At 32.6% G+C, this 19,855-nt stretch overlaps 1 protein-coding gene across 3 annotated transcripts in view; it reads left to right on the top strand.

The window, feature by feature from the left end:
• LOC145296908 (uncharacterized) overlaps nucleotides 1-19,855 on the top strand; it is a 237,080-nt gene that overhangs the window by 57,701 nt on the left and 159,524 nt on the right. For all 3 annotated transcript variants that reach the window (XM_080143073.1, XM_080143072.1, XM_080143074.1), the window contains exon 2: nucleotides 6,999-7,147. In XM_080143073.1, coding sequence (XP_079999199.1) covers nucleotides 6,999-7,147 — 149 coding nt within the window. The remainder of the gene's footprint in view (nucleotides 1-6,998; nucleotides 7,148-19,855) is intronic.

Here is a 19,855-nt window from a genome sequence, read left to right as displayed (position 1 = left end):
AAAAACTGTTATGAGACAACCCATTCAGCTATGGCGACAGTCATACCATGACATTGCAAAATTATGTACTTAACGATCCGAGAGAGGTGAAGTGGTTCACTCATGCGCAGACGTTAAAATCGTTTAGAAAGAGACAATTTTTACATCAGATTTTGCCGTTGTTAACGTAGAAAAAAAATGAATATTTTATTCTAAATTTCACATATTATTGGTCAGTCCCTGTCCTTTAAGATTGTATCAAAATCATTCTTCGATTTGGATTTCGAAAGTTTTAGCAAGATATACCTATAAACAAACACACACACACACACACACACACACACACACACACACACACACACATACATACATACTAACAGACCTCTCTCATTTATATAATACTAGCAGTATTACCCGGCCTTGCTCAGGGATTGCTTTAATGCCTTTTTTTATGCTTATTTTGATCTGTATTTTTGGTAATTCCATTTTTTTTTTTTTGTAATCCTAAAATTATTTAAGTAAATTTCGGTTATATTGACACCTTACTGATCAATGTGGCTCCCACACATTGGATGCAATGTGCCAGCAACAATCCAATTTCGCGGATTTGTCCTCTTAGCAGCTATTCTTCCAGCTCCAAACCAACTACTTTGGCAAGGTTTTGGGGGGAGTCATGATTTCTTGAACCGTGTATGTAAAAGAAACCACAGAATCAACATCGACTATTCATTGTAAGACTTTGTGGTTGTCGCTGTATAGTTCTACAATTAATCAACTGTCGAAAAATTCCTTATCTTATGTTCCGGGCATACTACTTGCGCTTGATTGTTGGGGGCCTATGCTTTGTTAAACCGACATAAGAAACTCCTGAATCACATTTTCACTAAATGTGTCGACTGTTTTGCAATTGCTTAAGGATCAGTTGCTTGCTCAGTGGACGTTCAAAAACGGAAACACAATTTACTTTTGTATCGCTAAAAACCACGCAATTTTTCAAGTCTTATAAAATTCTTTGCAGTCTATGAAAAAAAAATTAAGTAATTTACATGCGGAGTTTGAACATACAGACTACATCATGCAAAAAATAAAACATGGTATCAACTTATCCACAGTAGAATTTTCATGGTTCGTTGTTCTATCATTGTTGCTAAGTGACAACATGGAAAAAAAATGGCTTTACCGATGAAAGATGAATTAAAATAACGGTTTCGATTATCGGTAAATTATCAAGGGCATTCTGAGATAAAACTTAAGATAACTCCAAGACTTAATATACTAAAGTTCTGTAAATTTTAAAGAAAATCTGTTCAGCCGTTTTAGAAACTATAAGGAATGAACACATCTCTGTGACGAGTATGTACATCATAGATTTTTTTTTTGTATTTTTTTTAATTAGTGTAATTCTAAATATACAACAAATTTTATCTTGATACTTGAAGGTATAAACATTCTAATTTCTTCAGATGTTTTTTAAACAGCCTTCATAAAAAAAAAGATAGTTTTATTAAACTTTTATTGTTTTAATAATTTAACTTTGTTCGTTTTATTTAAAAAAAAAAAAAAAAAAAAAAGTTGAAGATATTTTTCACTCAGTAGTGAGCTTTGGAAGATTGTCGGTGAAAGAAATACAATCGCCAAAAGATGAGCGTTTCATTATTTGTAGTCACCACTTTGAAAAAAATCACTCGTAAATACGACTGTTTCACTCGCAATGTAGAGCCCTGTTTTAGATACAAGAGCTGCAGATAACTTTTAAAGTTTTATTTTCAGTTTCTTTATCATGCCAATTTGCCATTCTTGCTATGCTTTAGATAGATAAAATTTCAATAAATTAAATCCATACACGGCAAAATCATGTTGACACTCTGCTCCCCATTAAATCACAGAAGTTGAGTCTTGTGTGCATTAAACAGATGGCCATATGGAACTATCAGATGCTGCACGTTAGAGGACAATGATTTATTCCTGCAAACACTCGTCTCTCATGACTGGAATATATGCACAATTAAGAATTGTTTGTGAACTTGGTATTCCCCCAAAACTTCTTCCTTCAGTGGAAGTGAGTTCAAGCCACCCAGTCTGAATGCTGCACCAGAAGGAGGGATAATTGATCCAATGAAATTAACGAGTTGAAATGAAAGTTAAAAAACATCAGATTCTGTCTTTCATTATTTGTTTGTACAGTTTTTGATGCAGGTTGTTTCGTGTAACTTGAAATTAGGAAATATTATGAAAAAAGATGTGAATTCGCAAGAAGAAATAAAATAAGAGAACATAAAGGAAAATTCACTCGAACGTCCTATGTCTTGTACGGTTTCATTGCAATGAAAAAAAAAAAATAACAATAGGAGTTGCAGTAAGTTATAACAAATTGCAAACACAAATTAGTGCAAAGAAAGTATGTCCAATATAAAATGATCAAAACTATAGATAACTCACATATTTTTATTTATTAAAGTAATCTTTCTCTTCTGATTATCTATACGAATTATTGCAACTTTCGAATTCTGTCCATTATAAGATTTTACACAGTAAAACTTGGACGTATCAGCCTTCATCATTTTATTTATGTTGGCCATCTTTTTCACGTTCTTCATGTACAGTTAAATTTGCCAAAATTTACTGTTTTTAATGTCTTGTTTATTTTTTGTTTTTGTTTGTTTACTAAAATATGATTTTAAGTAAAAAAAGTTAGTTTTGCTGCAGTGAAACCCATTCTACTTTAAAGTTGTACATCAGAGCATTACCAAGAATTATCTTTGTACAATTCAGTTTCTAGATTATTTAACGACAAAAATCTCGCACTTTATTTATCATTAATTTCTTCATAAGATTTTTTTTTTTTTTTTTCATTTTTGCTTATTTTCATGGTTCTTGTTTTGAGTTTATATCCTTATTATAAAATAATTTTGTTTGTGTGGTTGCAACTAAAAATTCTGAATCCAACGTAAAAACATTTGAAGTAACATGTTAAGCTGTGTGATTAAATATAATGACTTATTATTTAACACACAAATTATATTCTCCATCTTTAAATTGCATTTTAAAATCATGTCAGACTTGACGGTGACCTGTTGGGCCACGACCAATATTCATCCTGCTTTGATTTCATTCTAAAATTTGTAGACTGTGACGTATTTCTTAAGATTTTCTTGTATTATTGAAATATCTCTTTACTTCTATACTGACTTGTGCTGACTAGGTGTTCTTCCACAGGACATCATCAAATTACTCACTAACTGCAACCGGGGGTGTTCCCTGGAGTCTGGGTAACAAGTCTCCCCAGATTTCCAGTACTCTCCACCTCTTTCAATAACCTTTGCAAATGACTTTACATTATCGCAACAGTTGCTTGTCATCAACTTTCATTCATTGATCTTCACTGGAATTTGGTTGGCAGTAAGCCCTCCCTAAGGTCCCAGTCCCTTTTGCACTTATCTAGTGGAGGTTTGGTTTAGGTTTTCTTTGCTCAGTCTTTCTATTCTCCCTGACCCTTCACAACTATTTGGCCTGGTGCCAGTCAATGCCAACACTGCCATTGGGGGAGGGCTTACAATTTTACAGTTTTCCATGTGCTGTTTCTTTCTATCTGTTGGTATTACTTCTATTGTAGTTTTCATATGGCCTGTTAGCAAAGGAGCTCCTTTGGGTTAGTTTCTGCATTCGAGAGTTTTCCTTAAGATTTCAGCTGTTTTCATTCAGCATTCTGTCTGTTGTATAGTCTTAGTCTTCCCCTTGATTCCGATTTCTCATCATTTTTCCAAATTCTTCTGGGCTATTCCTAGTGCCTTCACAATTATTGGTATTGATTTTCTTTGTTTCATATTCCTTTCAGTTATCTGACAAGTTCTGTGTATTTGCTTTGTTTTTCCATTTCTTTGGTTTTCATCCTGTGGTCTGCTGGGATGACAAAATTTACAATTTGGCAGTTTCTTGTTTGTTCTTGCTTGGAGGAGTTTATCTCTTTGTATTTCCAAATCTGGATGTGTGTGTAATACCACCGTGGGATGCAATCCTCTAAAAGCTAATGTCCACATCTTGTTCATCTGCCAAATTGATCTGATGTAAATTATTGCACAATAAAAATAATTAAAACAAAATTATTTCACAAGTGTGGCCAAATGCAACTTCTTTTTCTTTTTGTTATATGGCCAGGGCAATGCCAGGTACCCTTGCTAGTATATTTATGAAACACAAATTGACAAGGTACTTTTGAATTTGAAATTATCAAAATCCATAACTTTTGAAAATATGTGCATTTAAAGTTGAAAAAATATATATTTTCAAAAAATCATGCCTACTTTTTTTTTTTTTTTTTTTTAAACAAAATTTTAAATGAGATCTGAACTTTCTGATCAGGTCACTTTATCAAGGGTTGAGTTACAAAGACCCAGAAATGAACTCTGATTACAGGATTGTTTACATCTAAGTATTCCTAGGTTCATGCCAACTTTGCTGGTTTGGAGGAAATATAGCATTCCACTTGACATTAATTGATGGCAGTGGACAGTTCATTGTAACTGACAGCTTCACTACCTATTTAATTATTTGTTTTGTTTATTTTATTTTATTTATTTTTTTTTTTTGTTAAAGATGATCTTTGAATATTATTTATTGGTTAAATAGATTTGTTGGGACGGTAGTTATCTCCCGTAGACAGAAACTGATTTTTAGGTCAGAGTTATCCAGGGGGGCGGGGGATACAGACTTCAAATCTTATGGAAAATACAAGGTTTTGTTGGTTAATCTAGAACCACATCACTATTCAAGAGTTATTCAATTAGGACATCTGCTATAAAAAAAAAAAAAAAAAAAGAGAGAGAACTCCAACTGAAGAAATTTTTCTTTCTCTTCCTCTTTATTGTCTCACTTGTTTTCTTTTTTTTTTTTTTTTTGTTTTTTTTTTTTAATAAAAAATGAATTCTTTTATTTATTCATGTCATGAAGATTTTTTGTTTTTAAAGGAGTGCCTTTATATATTTACATTATTTTTTAATAAAACTGAACCAAAATTTGGGTTGATATTTTTATTTGACCCCCCCCCCCCCTCCAAAAAAAAAAAAACTAATAATAATAAAAAAATGAATTATATTAAATATTTGTAGCCTGGTTGACCAAATGAAGATTTACAATTAAAATGTTGATTTTTTTTTTTTTTTTTTTTTTTTTTTTTTTTTTTTTTTTTTAGGAGGTATTCAGGACTGTTTTGAACAAATATCGCATTTAAAATTATTGCTGAAAGGTAGTTGTTTACAAATATGAAATGAGTCCATTTTTTTTTTTTTTCCGCCACTTTTCTCCCCCCATCACTCCAAACAACTATAAATTAGAGCAAAAATGGGCAGATTTGAATCTCCCACCCGCTAAAAAAAGCAAGAAATAAAAATGACTAACCTTCCCCCATCTAAAAAAAAAAAAAAAAAAAAAAAAAAATCCTTGCACAGACGGTACTCTCCAGCAGCGATTTCGACCCACCCCCACTCCTCCTAAAATAAAATTTTGGAAAATTGAAAACAAATGTGTTGACTTGTTTTCGAAAACAAAGCTAGATTGATTTATTTTTTACTGGTAAACAACTACTTGGTGGCAACAATTTTTGAACGTGATATTCATTCAGACCAGACTCGAATACTCTAAAAATCAATTTTGTTTTTAAAATAAAAAAAATATCAATCCAAAGATAAATTAAAGTTGTATAACTTTATATTAAAAAAAACAAAAAAACCTACTTTTGGTTGCGAAAATCTGCTTGAACGTGACATAGTAAATGTTAAACTAATGTCAACCAAAATCTGTCCCTTTCTTAGTGAAGTTGATTGGGATTCTTATTCCATACTTCATCCAAAAGTCTTATGCCGAACTCATTTAAGGGGGTTTAAAAAAAAAAAAAAAAAAAAAAAAAAACATTTTCATTAGGTTGGTGACTTTGTGGATAAAGCATTCGCCTTCAGTTTCAATATTTTATGCCATCATGGGTTTGAATCTCACTTTTTTTCTTTTCCTATAATGTTCCAGTTATTTTCTAGCTGATATTGATCATCGTCGTCATGATAAATATGAACAATTTTTTTTTTTTTTTTATATAAATTATAGAATATATAGATGTTCATAACTTTTAATCTTGCTATAAAATTCAAAAAAAGTTGAAACTGCATGGACATGTTTGATTATATAACTGCATCACACAAATATGATTGAAAGTATACAGATTTTAAAATAACAAATGTAAATAAACTAATTCTAATAATAAATCATTAAATTTCTTGATATTTTCACAATCATCTACATAATTTTTTTGTTTCCACTTTCCACCAAATCTTGTTTTTACTGTTTTGGCTAATATAATTTAAAAAAAAAAAAAAGGAAAGTGGTAATACCTAGTGTGGTATTAGCCCTGTCTGAGCTATGCCGGCTTTCTCTGGAAGAGGAAGTTTACAGGAAATATAAAATTCACAAATGATCCCTCTAGCCGCATGTATATCCCATCATGAGAAGGTGAAATACATAGCATTCACAAATGGTCACCCATCTGATAATGACCAGGCTCTACATCTCTTAACATCAGTGATCTAACGAGAACTGGTATTTCAACGCGATGATACCTTACAATATAATAAGGACTGCTGATTGATGATTGAATGTTATTTTGATGGGGCAGTGTAAATACTATTTCGAGCCTGGGGCATAATGAGCCAACACAAATGTTTTGAAACGAACCAGTGCAAATGCATATTCCAAATCTGTTGCCTGACAGGCCGACATAAATGCCATTTCTAATCCTAAAGCTTAACGATTGACTCTAGGTTTTAAGATATTAAAATTCTTTGATCAAAAGGGGATCATGACCCCCCTCCCTTCCAAAATCTCTTGAAAATGAGGGGACATCTCTAAGACTATGATGAATGATGAGAAAAGTCAGTTTTCAATTTGTTGCTTTTTAGTGTTTGTCGTGTTTTTTTTTTAAACGTTGAATTTTTGTTTCTTGCTTTATTACCAAATTCTTCTTCTTCTCCTCTTAGAGAATGGAGAAATCATCCTATGTGGAAAAGTGTCGCAACTGGTTATTAACCGGATCTTGCTCATTTGGCTCAAAATGCAAATTTCTACACGGTCCGTATTCAGGTGGACCAAATGCCCCAGCAGAAGGTAGAATCAGATCATCAAAAAGGTACGTTGATCGGAAAACCGTTTTCCTCACATTTGCACCTCCCCCTCACGTCATTTTTCTTTTAGTTGCATCGCACAGCATCAAAACGCTTTTGCTATTTAATTTTTATTTTATCGCATAGTTCATACTTGAAAGATAATATTTGTTAACTTACACAGTGAAAACAAAAAGCAAAAACATTTGATATCAAATATGGCTAAATATTACAGATTTAAAACTAACACTTACATATGAATCAATACAAAAATGGTAGGTGAAAAGTTTTTCTTTTTTTAAACAAGAAAGCAAACAATCTTTTGAATTTGCATGAAAAATATTGCAATAACTAGGTGTACCCGGCGTTGCCCAGTATTAAACATAATGTTAAATACCTTCAAAAATGAAGTAAAAAAAAATGGAAAGAAATTGAGACATGTACATGCAAGTATTGTTTTTTTAAACAGTTCATTTCTTGTAAGTAAAAAAAAACAAGTTGAGATCGAAACCAAAACCTGAAGACAGTGAGTCAAATACGATAACTATTAGGCCAGCTAGACACTATCTTGAAAGTGTTTTCAAACCTATTTACTTTAAAATAATGTAAACGATTCGCACATGCAGTCATGAAACAGTGGGCAGATAAAAATCCAATTAACCCCTCAAGTACCAAGTTTTCAATTTTGACCCCTTAGCAGCCCTTTTTTTTCTGGATGAAAACCAATTAAAGTTTTCCATATGTCTGAATACCTTATATGCTAAATTTCAAGTCTGTAGATCCAAAATTCGTTGAGTGTATAGGTTGAGAAGTGTCCTCACACACATTCTCACTTTTATAGATATATAAAGATTGGAATTCAACCTAATGATTAAACCATAATATAGATTAATAACAAATCTGGACACTCTGACTCCAAAAATCTCTAGGGATCCTGCCTTTTAGCATGTTCTTAATGTTATAGCTGGATCTGTTAGTGTCACATTCTACACACAAAGAAGTCGAAAGTGTTGCAGTCAGGAAAGCTGATAGATCACATGAAGTATGGTTAACAAAGTTCTCTGACAGTCACGCCTTGGTCTTCCGACTGGTGTGACAGAAAGCTGAATTGTGGCCTTCATAAAATGAAAAGTCATGCAATCAAATAGGAACTCGTACATTTTGGGGCAAGTGAAATAGGCTGGAGAGTAAGCTGTGGATAATGATTTTTGTAAATGTTAGAAAACTTTTTAAAATTATTTTTAAGAAAGAAACATAATCCATTGTGGTGTTGCATTTAAATAAATAACTTTCATTCATTCATTGTGAACAATCTAGAAAGTTTTCTTTACGGAAGTTATTAAAATAAAACATTTTTAAAAAACCTGTAAAATTAGGGCATGTTAATTATAAATTTAAAACAAATGATAATTAACTAATTGAATAATGAATTTTGTAAATGTTATAAAACTTGTTTGAACAATTGTTCATTTGACTTGTTTAAAAGTGTTCAGAATGTAATTTTGATTCAATGTTTGTAATCAATGGCGGCCATTGGTTTTAAAATATTATGTACAAAAGATTTTTTGACAGAGGAAAAAAAAACATTGAACATTCTTTTTATGCAAAAACGAAAATTTTTAATAAAATTTTAAAATAAAAATGAAAAGGTTTGTAGTCTATTATTGTATGACTGAAAAATGGTTAAAAAAAAAAAAAGTCAACTGGTAAAAAATTGCATGATGGTTGAATTTTATGTTAAAAAATAAATCAGTATAAAAACTATTGTAAATGAAAAATAGCAAGAAAATTCGATTAAATCAGATTCTTTTTTATATAGAAAAGTTAATAAGATATGTTGGAGCTCGTCTAGCTGTAAACACTATCAATAATTTCCCCCACTCTTTATCTGTGCCTAAACCTAAACGTAGATTCCATGAACAAAGCTTCTTTCTTAGAACTGCACGCCTGTGGAATTGTCTTCCGTTTTCCTGCTTTCCAGCTGACTACAATATGGTTGTGTTCAAGTCTAAAGTAAATAAGTTCTTGATGAGCCGTTCCATATAAGTTATTAAATTAAATTACTAAGGATTACTATATTGACCAATTTCTACTGTACACTCTTTAACCCTTATCCTTGAGTGGCCTCTGGGCCTTGATAATGTGGTGATGCCTTTGTAAAAAAAAAAAAAAAAAAAAGCTCATTAAGATAATAATCTAATAATAATAATCCTAAATAACTATTGTAAATATAATCAGATTTTTGTTCTTCATTGTTATAACGGTGAAATCTGACAGTCAAAAAAATTGAATTTTCATTAAAAAGAATAACTCCCTATGTCAATTTCAACCAAAAACTGTTATCTACTTGTCATGTCGCAATTAGTTAAACATTGTTGGAATATTACATAAGTATTTCCATGATTCAATGGAAAAACGATTCTGCCATGTTTGTTTGTAAATACAAGGGAAATAACTTATTTCTGGAATTGGCCCAAGTTCTAAGTTTTCAGAAATTAATTACTTCCTCTGCTAGTATGCATGTTATTCAGTTTATTAGTAACACTTGTAAATATCTCAAACTGTTTTCTTTAATAGTTTTCTACCTTATCGTTTTTCATAATTTTTGGATATTTTCATTACTGTGACCTGACAGGTCACTAGATACCATTGCTTTTACTTGAAATTCAATATTTTGATTTTCAAATTTGCTATCATAACGAAGGACCCAAATTTTGTTAAACAGATTTGTTATGTAAAACTACATTTCAAATTTTAGAAAAAAAAAAAAAAAGGTAAAGATTTTTGCTTTTAAGATTGTAAAAAAAAAAAAAAAAAAATTTAATCATTCTATCAAGACAAGTTTGGTGATCTATCTTGAATTTTAATATAAATGAGATGTATAAAAAAAAATTCCTGGCAGTTTGGAATGGCACAAGTACATGACATTTTTGAAGAGATCACTGGAATGTTTTTGTTTTTTGTAATACCAAACAATTACTAGATCAAAGATAAAATAATTTCAGGCAGAAATGATTATCCAAACATAACTAAACCAAGTATAGCATGTAATTGTTCCCTTGAAACTTACACTTTACATAGTCTTGTTTATCTGTTAGAACCAATCATAGTAGTGTCAACAGTTCAATGACACTTGGTGGACAAACCTTCGCTGAGTTTTGCATCTTACTCGTACTGGTATCTATTTGGTTCATCCAAAGTTTCATTACCTCACTCAAAATGTGGATGTATCATCAATGTTCAGCCTGAAGCCATCGTTATTTCACCCAATCAGTGCTGAGTATATCTTTGCCTCTTTCCCTCAAATTGATTCTATGATAAAATGTTAAAAGATTTAAAAAAAAAAAAAAAAAGGTAATATAGTGTTGTGGGCTGGGTGCAAAGACCTACGTTTTCCTGAACAGAAGTGGACTGACATCTCCAAGAATTTCCGTATTCTGATTAAGTTGGATTATCAATAATGCATTCTTCACTCTGTTCTTGCTTTGATGACAAATCCTGCATATTTCTATTTCTTTATGACCTTTTCTATCTTGTGCTGTGATGCTGAGAAAGTCTAAAATCTTATTTGTCTTTCTGACACGGCTTCTAAGAACTCCCTCGACAAATATGGAGGTTCACAAATAGCCACAATTATTCTAAGAAACAAAAATGGAAGTATAGTAATTGTTTTTATGAGGACAAGATGAACAACCAAAGTAAAAATAAATATGCATAAAATTATCAGTTGAAAATTGGGAACAAATGTTATGTTCACCCTGTGTATGTTCCTTGCTAATGGAGTCAAAAGTGGCTTTGTGGTGGGGTTTGAATTTTTTGACCAGCATTGATTATCATCTCCTACACTGATGATTGCATAAGCATGAAACACTAGTGTCTGTAGGCAGTGGTGTAGCTAGACCTTTTGCCGCCCAGGGCGGTAGTAAAATTTGCCCATGGATAATTCGTCCATGTTCTCATTTAAATTTATTATTATATTTGCTTGTGTAGCTAATTCATTTAATTTAACATTTTTTTTATAATTTGAATTATAAGTTTTTGTTTTGAAAAAATATTTGGTTTCTTTTATTTGCGTACCCAGTCTTTATTTTATTAGTGGTTCAGAGGCTAGGGAATCAGGGTGGAGAGTTGTTTCGATTCTAGCTCATGGCACCAAAGTCATATATTATTATTGAAAAGAAATTTCAATTATTATTATAATAATATTCAATTATTATTGAAAAGAAATTTCAATTATTATTATAATACAGGGTGTTTCAAAAGTCTTGGGAACATTACAAATGCGTATATCTCATGAACTATTCCAGGTAGAAAAATGAAACTGGTGTCATTTTAAAGCTTGCTTAATCAAGTTTTTGGTCATACTAATGATTTTCGTCTTATCTTTCCATGTGCAGTAATGGCGTTCTCTAAACAAGACAAGGCGTTTTGCGTCCTCCAATTTGCAAAGACTGAATCGTGGACATGTGTTCAGCGTGCATTTCGCAGGAAATTTAAAAAAGAAGTCCCTGAAAGGAAACCCATTGTCAGATGGCATGCTAAATTTGTGAAAGATGGGTGTTTGTGCCCAAGTAAGCGAACAGGTCGCCCTTCAACTTCAGAAGATGCAGTTGAGCAAGTCCGGAAGCCTTTCAGCAGAGCCCCCGTAAATCAGTGAGAAGAGCCAGCAGGGAACTTCAGCTTGCTCCAGCAACTGTCTGGCGTGTCTTAAGGAAACGACTGCAAATGGTACCTTACAAGCTCAAGTTGGTCCAAAAGTTGAAGGACACTGATAAGCCACTTCGCCGTGACTTTTGCATTGCAATGCAAGAGAAGTTGGAAGATAACGGCTTTGATGACCGGCTTGTTTTTAGCGATGAGGCGACCTTCTATCTGAATGGCAAAGTTAACAAGCATAGCACTCGCATATGGGGTACTGAGTGTGACTTTTTCCTTTGGGGCTTTGTCAAGCAACAAGTCTATGTGCCGCCCCTTCCAAGAGATATTGACGAACTAAAGGCTCGAATAACGGCAGTTGTGGGAACCATTGACGTCAAGATGCTGGAACGCGTTTGGCAGGAAATGGACTATCGACTAGATGTCTGCCGTGTGACGAATGGTGCTCATAATGAGCAAGTTTGAAGATTCCCCACAAAACTTGAAACTTTAACCTTTCCAACGGTACCAATTTCATTTTTTAACTCCTAATAGTTTTTGAGTTATTAAAAATCTTTATGTTCCCAAGACTTTTGAAACACCCTGTAATATTCAATTATTATTATAATAATATTCAATTATTATTGAAAAGAAATTGTTAAATTAACTGGCTGCGTATACAATTAATACCAGTTAATTTAATTTAACAATTTCTTTTCAATAATAATAAGTATGTAAACATTAATCTGAAGGGAATTGTGTGAACATTAATCCGAAGAAAATTATATAATTGTTTTGAAAAATCTTTGGTCTTCTTTGACGAGTACTGTAATACGATGAAAATCTAGGACTAATAGCTGCAGTCTAACATTAGTTCCATGAAAATAAATATTTTGAGGGCTTTTGGAATTTTGAAGGTTAACAGATTATCAAATATGGGGGGGGGGGTAAATCTTACAATCGCCGCGGGCTGCAAAGACTGTTGCTGTTTGATTTTTCAACATTTTTCAGAACATGTAAAGCAACTGCTTTCTTTGAAAGGTTACATAGAGAATTTATGCAATTTAAAAAAATTGTTTTACAAATAAAATAAATTTATATCTTATTTTGAGGTTATTCTCATTTTAGTTTTAGTGATAATTTAAAAATAATAAATATTTATAATTAGTACCAATAATGAAAAATTAAATTAAAATTTAAAAGAATCGGTTTTGGAATCGTAAAATAGGGACACATTTTTCCGATTCCGATACCTCCAATACTTCAGATTTTTACAAACTTTCGGTATAAAATTTCAGATTTTTTGTTAGCTTTTATATATTTTTTCTATTTTCTATTTTTATCTTCTCAAAATGCCGCCCCTGACATGTGCTGCTCGTAAATAAGAGACACATTTTTCTGATTCTGATACCTCAAAAATTTCCGATTTTTTACAACTTTTTCAGTATAAAATGTCAGATTTTTTGTTAGATTTTGTTTATTTTTATTTATTTTTTTCTACTTTCTATTTTTACTCTCTCAAAATGCCGCCCCCTGACATATGCCGCTCGCAAAATAGGGACACCTTTTTGCGATTTCAATAACTACAAAAGTTCCCATTTTTTTACAACCTTTTCGATATAAAATTTCAGATTTTTTGTTAGCATTTTTTTCGATTTTTCCCTTTTTACCATCTCAAAATGCCGCCCCCCTGACACTCAGAAAATAGGGACACATTTTTTCTGATTCCGATACCTCCCAAAATTCCGATTTTTTACAACCTTTTTGGTATAAAATTTCATATTTTTTGTTAACTTTTGTTTATTTTTATTTATTTTTTCTACTTTCTATTTTCACCCTCTCAAAATGCCGCCCCCTCAGGTTTATTTCACTTGATCTTGAACTTGTATAAACATTATTGTGAGATCTATTTGACATCCATAGCAAGGAAATAAGACATTTTATTTTATTTAGATTAATATTACTTTAAATACATTGTTCTTTCACTCAATCGGTGCTAAGTATATTCTTCCAAAAATTGATTTATTAAAAAATGTAAAAAAATAAGAATGAAAACGGTAATGTAGTGTTATGGACTAGGCACAAAATGATCTGTTTCTTTATTCAATGCTAGTTGGTATCAAGTCTTCCTACTAGTAAATAGTGTAGCTTGTTGCTTTTAGTTAATGGTTTATTGCAGTTTCATGTGTCATCCAATCATCAGAAGTGTATTGAGAACATACTGAATGTTTTTATACATTTTAACACCAATTCAAACTTATTCAAGTGTATAAAAAAATGTTTACCATTATTTGAATTCCCCGGACTACGGTTCTCATTTTGAGTGTTATTTTCACGTTTTGGTCGATGCAACCTCCGACCTTTTTTACATGTATCTTGTCAAACTCTGAAATCTTTCTATTGAACTCAAGAATCTACATTGAATTTCGAATAGAACTATTTATTTACTCTACGAGGATAGCATACTCTTGTTCTGTCAGCCATGAAGTCCTAAGTAATTTGCAATTGTATTGGCATAGTGGATAAAATACTTGATAAAAATTCATTTTAAGTTACACTCTTATTGAGGTTGAAGGTTCAATCCTCAGTACAGATGACACCCAAAATACAATTGTGAATTACTTAGGACTTCTACCCACTCATGGTTTACGGAACAAAAGCATGCTATTCCTATGGATTAAATAATGGGTTCGTTTCAAAAATTCTGTGGAGATTCCTGAGTTCGACAAGATACGCCTGGAAAAGGGTAGAGGTTACATCAACTGAAACGTTATGAAAATAACACTGAAGATGAGAACAGTAATCCGAAGAATCCAAAATAATAAAAATAATCAATCCTCATCTCAAAAATTCAGAATTTTGTCAGACATTTTTCAGATTTTATTAATACACTTCTGACCATCAGAATTTCCGTGCATTGTTATATTTATAAACAACTAAATTCTAATCCGTGTTGCTTGCTTCTATCCATGCACAAATGAAGATAAATAACGCATCACTTAAGTCCAGGGTCTGACATATAAATGACGCCACTAATAAAAATCCATATACTTTTTATAAAGTAAATGGATCAGTGCCTCTATTCAGTCTCTAGAGACAATGGATACCCCCTGTAAGCATAGTTGCACACGTAATTATGAGGCAAGGGTTGTGCAATCTCCAACCACACCTCTTGAATCAGCACTGCTTGAGTCATCCCCAACCACACCTCTCTTGAATCGGCACTGCTGGAGTCCAGTGGCATGGAGAAGTGCTAGATGACTGGAAACAATGCAGAGATAAGCAGAGAGCACATACAGCACCTGGAATTCCCAAATGGTCACCCATTTTAGTACTGACCAGGCTCAGCATTACTTAACTTGGGTGATCTAACAGAAACTGGTGTGTCATCATGATTATACCGTATATATTTTTATAAAGTACTACCTTTCAAATGGTATGGGTTATTGGTTTATAAATTAGTTATTTAAGTAAAGCTTTATCCAAATTTTCAAAACCATAGAAAAATCTCAATTTCATATGTTGATAAAGATTTGATTTCTGATGAGAAAATACTATTTAAGCAAAGCAATGGCTTAATGGCTATTATTTCTACTCTGCTCAATCGAAAATGATGCTTAAGAATTAGTATGGAGACAAAAAATATGCGGAATGTTTAGGTTGTCCTAATTCAGCAGGTGCCCTGAAAAACATCAAAAACAACCTTAAACTTTTAGGCTGCTCATAAATTGAAGTTGGATACGATAGTAGAGAAGTTGAATATATTAGACGGCAATGTATACAGCATTTTTCATATTTGTTAGTAAGAAAACGGCATTCAAAATGTGTGCTACATTTGTTTACAGTTGATGAAAAAAAAAACACATTAACAATTCAGAACATTGTTTACAACTGTTTCGGTGACTTAAAAGAGGAGGCTTTGCAGCAATATGTACTCTGATAGGCTTATAAGAGTAGTTGTTGATGGGCAGAAATCAAAAACTCATTGTATTAATGCTCGCGTCCCTCAAGATTCCATCCTGGGCCCAGCCCTGTTCCTGATCTTCATCAATGATCTCCTAAATCACATTCTTAGGTCATTCATAGATATTTATACAGATGATACCACAATCTATGGCAACACTTCAAAGGCCAGCAATGACCAAGATCTTTCTGATTCCCTCTCTTCTGATCTTGAGAATGTGGTGCAATGGGGAAAAAGGTGGGGGGTTAATTTTAATTCATCGAAACCCAAGCTTTTCTCCTTTCACCATAATTGCTCTGACCCTCATTATTGAAATGAGTGGCTCTTGTCTTGAGGAGGCTCCATGCCTTGACAAGCTTCTGAGACTGATCTAAAATGGAACACCTACATCAAATCGGTTCTCAAGATTGCTGAAAAAATGGGTGGATCACTCTACTGCTCCAGTAGGTATCTCTGCTAATACAATCCTTTATCTAAGAGCCAGGTATGTCCTAAAATGGAGTACTGTTGCCACATTTGGATAGGAGTTGCTTGGAGTGCCCTGTCCTGCCTTGATAGACTTCAAAACTGGCTTCGAAACCTAGTAGGTGATGCCTTTTTTTCTCTTCACTGCAACCTCTTTCCCACAGAGACGTTGCAACCCTGTCTCTGCTCTATCGTTATTTTCATAGTAAGTGCTCGACGGAATCTATAGTCCCCTCTCATTACTAAACTTTCACAAAAAAAAAAAAAACACTTAACTAACTACAACCACTAGATACGATTTCCCCCACTAAATCTACATGCAGATTCCATGAACAAAGCTTCTTTCCCAGAACTTCCCGCCTGTGGAACAGTTCCGCTAGCCTGGTTGAATACAACATGGTAGCCTTTAAATCCAATGTAAACAAGTTCTTGTTGAGTCGTCCCCATAAATAATCAAATTCTATCCAATCTACACCATTAACGATTACTACAGTACCACTTTACATTCGTTAACCTTTATTCTTGAGTGGCGTTCGGAAGTAGCAAATGAAAGCTGTCCAAAGCAACCAGATATCATCAGCAGGCAAAGTTTTGATCTCCATATTTTGGGATGCACAAGATATTTAATTCATGAATTACCTTAGAAAAAAAGAATCAGCAGCAGCAAATATATAGCATTGTATTTGGAGAGAGAGAGAGACCCCCCCCCCCAATATTTTGTTGCAAGTCAATAGCAATGATGGCGAAAATTACATGAATTACATTTCAAATTGTATCACCCTGTTCTCCAAGTCTGGTCTTCAGTGATTACTGGTTATTTGCAGACATCAAAAGTATGCTTCAAGAAAAGATTTAGCTCCAGTGAACAAGAGATATCTGAAAGACTTGTCCTGCCTTGATAGGGTTCAAAATAGACTTCGTGGCCTGGTGGGAGATGTCCTTTTCTCTTCACTGCAACCTCTATCTCACAGAAGAGAAGTTGCGAGTTTGTCTCTGCTTTATCGTTATTTTCATGGAAAGTGTTCGACTGAGCTTCAATCTATGGTCCCCCCTCGCAAAGCTTTCACAAGAAACACTCAACTAGCTGAAAACATTATCAATAATTTTCCCCACTCTCTATCTGTGCCTAAACCTAAACATAGATTCCATGATCAAAGCTTCTTTCTTAGAACTGCACGCCTGTGGAATTGTCTTCCGTTTTCCTGCTTTCCAGCTGTCTATAATATGGTTGTCTTCAAGTCCAACGTGAACAAGTTTCTGATGAGCCGTTCCACTTAAGTTAACAAATTTACCGAACTTCCATTACTATCGATTACTATATTGTCCTTTTGACTACTGTACACTCTTTAACCCTTATCCTTGAGTGGCCTATCGGCCTTGATAAGTGGTGACGCCTATGTAAAAAAAAAAAAAAATGGAGTCATATTTCAGGCCTAAGGTGAAATATTCTATTAAGAATTGAATTGTTAGAGAAACATTGGAATCAAAGCCCTATGTTAATGAATGCAGTAAAAATTTGTAAAATGGATAGATTTGAGACTTGTTGAATGTGTGTTATATCTACTTCAAAATGAATGGTCTCCCAAAACACAACATAATTTAAGGGTTATTTGTGCAAATAAGTAAAATAGAAGAATCGATTAAGAAAATTAATAATTATTATAGTAATACACACGGACAAAAAAAAAAAACGCTTTGGATAATCACAGATTTCAAGGTAGTTCTACTAAAATGGCCATATTTTTTAAACCAAAGCACTTCAAGTCTTCAAATTACTACTGTTTTGTTCGGAAATGAATATACTTTCAAATGAATTAATAAGTATGAATGTACATTATATATTTTAAGAGTTTTAAGCAAATAAATTGATAAAAATTTGAACGTCATAAAATGGCATTTTCGGTAAGGTTTTGTAATGACCCTTCCTGTTTTCTAAAGGACCGTACCATGATTGTATGAAGAATTTCATCATGAAATTTGGGAACCAATCAGAAGAGGTGTTAATCTTAATACTGTCAAGTGTCCAAAATATTTTGGACCATTTCTTTTTTTGTCATGTTAAAAATAAGACTTTAATATGACGAGTATCGAACATTTAAAAAAAAAATTCATCAGACACCCACTAGTAAATAGATCATTCTTTTTACTATCTTTATCAATTAAAAGTATTATTCTATGTTTTGTAGGACCGCGGTAATTGATAATAATTTAAAAGGACCTACCTGAAAAAAAAATGTTTCTATTTCTCGAGTTTGGTCAAATTAAGTTAGCATTAGTAACAGCAGCTGTCATAGCACAGTATAAACAGCATGCGTTCTTTAATTTTTATTCACGAACAAATTAAGAAACACATGAAAATATGAATATAAATGTGCTGATGTGTTTAATTAGAGCTATTTTGTTATCAGAATAACATTAGTTTAGAACTATTCGGTTTTCAGAATGTATAATAACAACAATCCCAACCAATTCGGCATTATGAATCCATTATAATTTCTCACATTTCTGGTCAAATTTAAAAACATGGTTAAAAAAACAAAGTAAACTTTTGTAGATATATAGCTTGCATGCACTTTTATTCATTGCATTAGTTTTGAACAGTGAACTAAAACAATGTTTTACTGCGAACAGCCACAAATGTTTTTTCAAAATCAAAAGATGTATGAAAATCTTGTTTGTATTACTATACACATAGATTTGAAAAAGTTGCCAAAAAACAAATATATAACAAATAAATCTTATCAAAGGCAAGATAAGTTACTTTTCTACCTAACTGGATATGTTTTTAGTGTTTATATTTAATGTAACATGTTTATTCAGCTCGAAAAACAGTGGTTAACGATGTATTCGAAAATTTAAAATGGCGGCCGACTCTCTTTTTGAGGTGGTAAGTTTGGGAAAATGAGTTATAAATAAATAACCGGACAAAATACTGTTAGAAACTCGCTCAATATATGTTACCGTGACATAGGCGGATATATATTCAGCGGGTTTTTAACAGTATTTGTCTAGTTTTTTTATTTTTAACTCATTTTCCCAAACTTACCGTGTGAAAGAGATAGTCGGCCGCCATTTTTAACTTTCCAATACATCGGTAAGCACTGTATGTTTTTCGAGCTGAATAAACATGTTACATTAAATAAAAACACTAAAAACTTTTTGATAACTTTTTTGAATCTATAATACAAACCCCGTTATTTTTTTTTCGACTTATTAAGCGAAAGGTATTTTTACCACCTTCTCCAGCGTAGTATAAACGGCCTATGGAATAAACACCTTCAACCTCAAAAATAGAAATCAACAAATTTATGGAATTTTCTTTGAAATCTCGTAACGCAGTTTCTTATTAAATTAAAACTAAATGTTATATTATGAATAAGTGTATGCTGGCAAGAAGGAACCAGACAAACAATATGTATTTAAACTTTTAAATGATTGAATTCTCAATCGTTTATTTATAAAAAAATTAAACTTAATCAGAAAGTAAAATAAACAAAGTGTTCAAAGTTCGTAAGGATGATGTGCGCGAGAGTGGATTTAACGTCGGGAAGGAATTCGACCGAGTCGATAATTATCCCATGCTGTAGATTTGCTGTGACTCTGGGCGACTGACTTTTTGTCGCGACGGCTAGTGTTTTTATAGTGGTGGCGCGGATGTAGTTGAAGACAA

This window comes from Euprymna scolopes, chromosome 17 (assembly GCF_053919585.1).
Source record: "Euprymna scolopes isolate OS-2025 chromosome 17, ASM5391958v1, whole genome shotgun sequence".
In the NCBI taxonomy this organism is placed as follows: domain Eukaryota; kingdom Metazoa; phylum Mollusca; class Cephalopoda; order Sepiida; family Sepiolidae; genus Euprymna; species Euprymna scolopes.
Note: the sequence above shows the minus strand (reverse complement) of the source record. Positions and strands in the feature narration are given on the sequence as shown.